Here is a 6,000-nt window from a genome sequence, read left to right on the forward strand (position 1 = left end):
ACCTCTGGAGATATTAAAAACTCAACTATACACAGTCATGGCACCCTGCTCTAGGTGACTCTGCTCTGAGCAAACCTTGGTCAAGATGACCTCCAGAGGTGCCCACCAGCCTCAGCCATTCTGCAATCCTGTGAACTGATCTGTTTGCTTGACTTGGTGCTTGTTGTGTATGGTGAATGTGCTCAGAGCCAAAAATATGAGGCATCACAGAAGACTTGGATTTAATAATGCTTTATTTATAAATCTCAGACAGATTTAGTCAAGAAATAAGTCTAAACATTTGGCTTAGTAAAGAAATGTCAACCTCTGAGCATGCGCAGGCACCACAGTTTAGTCACTTAGATGACTGTGGGACAGACTGTAGGCACCTGTGAAACTTTCAGGTGTCTGAGTTGTCAGGATTCGTGTAAATTGCCCACTTAAACTCATGTTTAAATTCTTTAAAAAAAATGCACTGTTAACGCTCAAGTGATTTTTAGACCTTGCTTTAATTTTTCCTGAACCCTCATATGTCTGATTTTGGAGAATTGTTTAGGCAAGTACTTGTTTGTGCAAGTGCTAGAGATTTTTTTGTAGATTGGAGCACACATTACAAGCAGGGCAATTAACTCATGCAAAACAGCATAGCTCTATTGACTATGCTAATGTAAACAGCTGAGCTTCTCTTTCCACAATCCTGATGGTTTGATGTGTGGCTTGGACAGTAAGATACACTGCTTCTTTTCAGTCAATGATATGTATAATTCCCTATTCATCATCCTGTAATTTTTACCCTTTTATTGTCCTTTCAAGTGTTTTCATATTTATACTTTTCATATATAGTTTCATATATATGGCTATTATATAATCCCTCTGTTAAAATTATTTAAACTAACACTTGAAGTTATGACAAAGGTAGCTGTAGTATCATACTGTTCATTTGAAATTTGATTTATAAAGTGGAAGGAAACTTTGGTCACCAAAATACTGTGTCTGGACTTCAAATAATGGAAGCTCTTAAGAGGGAAAGTACTTTCTTGGTTTCCTAGATTATATGAAGAATAAAGGGAGCATTTTGAAAAACTAAATTCTAGGAATAATCCAGTGATGATTAAGTGCTCTGGTGCTGGAATTTTCAAGGTACATGTGCTGGTTTTTTTTAATGGTCAACCATATAGTCCAGATGGGGACTGCAGACTGTATTGCATGTATGAAAATCAAGGTGTTTCTGAAAGCAGGGAGAAAAACCGATTTTAGTTGCAGTCCATGGTAGGTATTCCTTCCATTAGTGTACTATTGAAAAAAGAGATTCAGTGATTCACTGAACTCATTGTCATAATGAACTAGAACTAGATGGATTTTACTACTGTTTAAAGTTTACTATAAATTTTGCCTGTATTGTATGCATTGTTTTCGATATCTCAATTCTTTATAGTTCTGTCCCAGAAGAAAATGGGTAGGTGAAACTTTTTCCAAAGCTGGGAACTGTGTTTGTTTTTTTCTAATAAGATCAAATGAAGGAAAAAGTATGTTTTATGTTCAAAATCTTTTATTAAGCTCCATCAAAACTGTAATTGTGCTTTATATGTCAGGTGAGCTTGCCAGAGCTCATTTCTATGGATGCCACTGTTCTGACAGTCTCTGCTGTGGATAGGGATTCGGAGCATAATGGAATGATTTCCTACAGAATCCTCTCTTCCGCTGAGGGATTTGCCATTGATCATAAGAATGGTGAGTCTGTAAGCATAGTCTATTATTTCAGCTTTTTCAGTTAAATTGAAGAGTCATATTGCACTTCCTCACCTGTTGCCAGTGATCACTTGAGTTCTGGAAATCTTTGGTGAGTAAAGTCCACCACATATTATGGCTAAATCTGCCATTATCGCTGAAGAACTGATAGCAAAGACTGCAGTTCTCAGTTTGTCCCTGAACCATGCACAAGTCACAACATCACATAGGTGCTATTCCTCTGAAGTGATTTAACAGAAAAGGTGTTGTACGTTTTGCATTGTTTGATAACATTTCAGCTCATGTATTAGGTTTCATTCAATTTAAGTTCATACTTATTATTTTTCAGTATAAGTTGAGGCTATCATAATGGAGCTTCTCTATAGCTTGGGCAGTATGTTTTTAAAATTGCTTCTTTAGAGAGCTTATTTTATCCTATAATCCTAAATGGAATTTAACAGTTTTCTAAACTGAGAACATTCTCTCCAAAGTACATATAATTTTCTTCAATAGTTAAGAGATTTACCATTTTAAATTTTCTGGCCTAATGTAATACTCTGGGAGGTAGAAAACTCTGCGTGTGTCTCTCTGTATGCATGTGTACATACGATTTTCGGTAATATCAGCTTCAGAGATTACTAGCTACTGCAAAAATGAGCAAGTTCTTACCACTTATTTGCTGTTCCCAGGTGTTTACACGAGGTGAATTTTTGAATGCAGTGTTTGTTGGGTGATGGTAACTACAAACGCTGAAAATACGAATGTCTTACCCAGTTAAAGCTGTTTTCTGTTTTACCCATTTGTTACTCTGTATTCACCAACTTGTCTTTATCTTTGGCTAATGGTTGTTTTTAACTGTGGTCGGAAAATCATCACACAGCATTGTCTCTGTGGTGCTTAGCTATATACCATGAAGAGTGAAGTAGAAGTAGATGGCTTATGAACATAGAGTCAGAATGGTTTGGGTTGGAAGGGACCTTTAAAGATCATCTAGTCCAACTCCCATGTTTAGATAAGCAATTTGAATGAAACATGTTTATATAACTTACTGGCAAACCTATCTAAATAACATGCCTATAATGCTGTCACTGGATTGCAAGCAAAACAGGAGAACTAACAACCTTCAGTAATGAACTTGCACAGCATAGCTACATCTAATAAGGAGCCTATATTTCCTTAGCTTTATTTTGCCTTTTATTTTCTGCAGTTGGCAAGTTCAGCCTGTTACAAGGAAGGTAAATTTTTGCTAGTCTAAATGAAGTACGTGTATTTGATACTGCATCACTGTGGGTAGGCTTTGCAGCATTAGCTCTGATTTCTTAGGGTTAATTTAGGGTGTGCAGCCATTACATTTGAGTAATTTTCAAATATGACTGATTAGATTCAGCTTTTGGAAACGTATTTACTTGCCTTAGTGAGTGTGGGTTTTTATTAATTCTGGTTTATTTTCAGGTTCAGTGTTTGCTACAGGACCAGTGACACAGCTGGAAAAGATTCCCACTATCCAGCTCGTGATAGAAGCCACAGACAGTGGCAGTCCCGCTCTGAGTGCGGTTACCTCCGTAGAGGTGCACATAGAAGATGTAAATAACTACGCCCCTCAGTTCACAAGGGCGCTGTACAATCTCAGTGTGAGTGAGGGTGCCTCAGTTGGAGAAAGTGTCCTCACGTTTTCAGCCATCGACTATGATTGGACACATGAAAACACATATGTTGAATACTCTATTATTGATGGGAATTCTGACAATTTATTCTCCGTAGAAACAAGTGTTGTGGAGTCAGAAACATCCTACAAGCTTGTTGGCAATCTTGTTTTGAGCAATATTCTCGACAGGGAAAGGGCTGCTTCTCACTGTTTGGTCCTCCTTGCCTCTGATCGTGGAACACCCTCCTTGAATTCAACTGCTACTGTGCTAATAACTGTACTGGATGTTAATGATAATCCTCCAGTATTTAGCAGCCCGGAGTACCATATTCATGTCAAAGAAAGCATCCCTCTAGGTAGTCATGTCACTGAAGTTTCAGCAAACGACTGCGATGCAGGCACTAACGCAGAGATCACTTACGCTATGATCTCTGGAAATGACAGGGGACATTTTCGCTTGGATGGGAAAACGGGATCAGTGGATTTGATGAAAACACTGGATTATGAGGATACCATGAAATTCACTTTGATCATCCAAGCCACAGATGGAGGAGCTGATGTAAAAAATGTGGCTTTTTCTGTTGTTCTTGTTAATGTCCTAGATGACAACGATTATTCCCCACTGTTTTTGTTTCCCAGCCTGAGCTGCATTGTCAGTGAAAATCTGCCTACCTTTTCTTTTGTGTGCACTGTTAATGCACTGGATTTTGATAAAGGCTCCTATGGCCACCTTACCTACTCCATCCAGTCTTCATGTCTGGCTCATCGTGAAGCTCCTAGAGACCATGACATGTTCTTCATTGATCCTTTGACAGGAGATATTCATACAAAGCAAATGTTTGACTACGAAAGTCAGAATAGGTACTGTCTCATAATCCAAGCAAAAGACAAAGGTGACTCACTGGCCACCGTTACAGTTCAGGTAGATATTGAGGGGAGAGATGAATTTGACCCAGTGTTTACACAAGATCAGTATTTCTTTAATCTCCCTGAGAAGAACGAAGCAGGCCAGTTTCTTGGCAGAGTGACAGCATCAGACAGCGATGGTGGACTGGACGGAGTTGTTCATTACTCCCTGCTAAAAATGTCTCCATTCTTTTCTGTGAACCAAACCAGTGGTAGTATTTATTTGACTCAGACTGTTCACAGAAAGAAAAACGGCAGCAAAAGGAATGATGACACCCTGGAATTGTTGGTAAGAGCTCATAGCCCCAAAATTGAGTCAAAGTTTACAGTATGCACTGTTTTGGTAAATGTTTCCAATTCTGCTGAGAGTTATCCCGTAGTGTCAGCATATAGCCTGACCATTAGCGTTTCGGTCTCCTTGGTAGTGTTGCTACTGCTTGTGGTCAGTCTTATTGCACTTATTCTGAGACATAAGCGGAAAGATCTGATGAACCTCTGTGTGAACAAAGAAGCAGTATCCTCCTCAGCTACTGATGTGAATTCAGCCAGCGAAGATAAGGACTGCCAGAAAATCCAAAGTACTGAGAGCAGTATGCTTCCCATGGGTGCCATAGCAGAATGGCTGAGCTTAGCAGGAATCAGAGAGGGGAAGGATGATGATGATGTCCCCTGCAGGCATTCAGACTCCAGTGGCCACAGTTCTGCTGAAGGAGAAACTGCAGAGGATGAGGAAATCAAAAGGATCAATGAGCATCCTTGCAGAAAAAGCACCGGCTCAGCGCTGAGCAAGTGCTGCTCACGGGTGTCAGATTCAGGGATCCCAAGAGAGTCTGATCAGCTCTCCTGTCAGTCTGGAGAAACAGACGTCATGACTACCATGCAAAGCATGGAAAGCGTGCAGGGCATTAAAGGAGAAGGTAGAGAAGAAGCCTGTGACACAGCCTATGCACATAACAAAATGTTGTCTCAAACACTTAAGAAAATTGGAATAAAAGAGAAAGACATAATGACAGACCTCACAAGAGAATATGTCTTGATGTCAGATAGGCAGGATGCTGGGTATGATTCGCTTGCAACTCTTGGCACCTCTGATGAGGATCTCGGAGGTGGTTATAACTGGGATTATGTGCTCAGCTGGGAACCCAGATTTCAACCTCTTGCCTCAGTGTTTATCGATATTGCTAAACTGAAAGATGAAAACATACACATTCATAGCTTCCCTAAGGAGAAGAAATCTCTTGTTTTCCCTCCTCCCTTGATAACATCAGTAGCTCAGCCTGGCATAAGGACAGTGCCACCACGAATGCCAAATATAATATCAGGGCAAGCATTTCAAAAATACCCTCGTTCTCCCATTATCCATAATCTTGGATACCCTCCACCAACCATGACCCCCAGTTTTTCTCCTTCTCTCTCTTTACTTACCATGCAGACGCCTACTGCTTCTCCAGTAATGTCTGATGGGAGAATGATAGGAACATGTCTTATTGATCCAAGCCATGAACTTGCAACAGAGGAAGAAATTCAGGTATAGATTATTAACTGACAGTAGTTTGTGGTAAAAACTGTGGCTTAAAATTTATTTTGTAATTGTTTAACAAGAAAATTATGCCTGTCAGAGCTATATCACCAGTATTATTTCTGTTTTCATGAGCTGAAAAAGTTAAAATACAAAATAGCCACAAACTTCGTAACTATCCATTTCGTTCTTCCCAGAATACACTGTGAGGCTATGAGGCTTC

At 39.7% G+C, this 6,000-nt stretch overlaps 1 protein-coding gene across 1 annotated transcript in view; it reads left to right on the top strand.

Moving 5' to 3' along the window:
* DCHS2 (dachsous cadherin-related 2) overlaps positions 1 to 5,792 on the top strand; it is a gene marked incomplete at its 5' end in the record, with an annotated part of 119,179 nt that extends 113,387 nt beyond the window's left edge. The window contains 2 exons of the mRNA XM_059818211.1: positions 1,572 to 1,710; positions 3,160 to 5,792. Of these exons, the coding sequence (XP_059674194.1) occupies positions 1,572 to 1,710; positions 3,160 to 5,792 (2,772 nt within the window). The remainder of the gene's footprint in view (positions 1 to 1,571; positions 1,711 to 3,159) is intronic.
* Between the last annotated feature and the right edge of the window lie 208 nt (positions 5,793 to 6,000).

Source organism: Gavia stellata, chromosome 5 (genome assembly GCF_030936135.1).
Source record: "Gavia stellata isolate bGavSte3 chromosome 5, bGavSte3.hap2, whole genome shotgun sequence".
In the NCBI taxonomy this organism is placed as follows: Eukaryota; Metazoa; Chordata; class Aves; order Gaviiformes; family Gaviidae; genus Gavia; species Gavia stellata.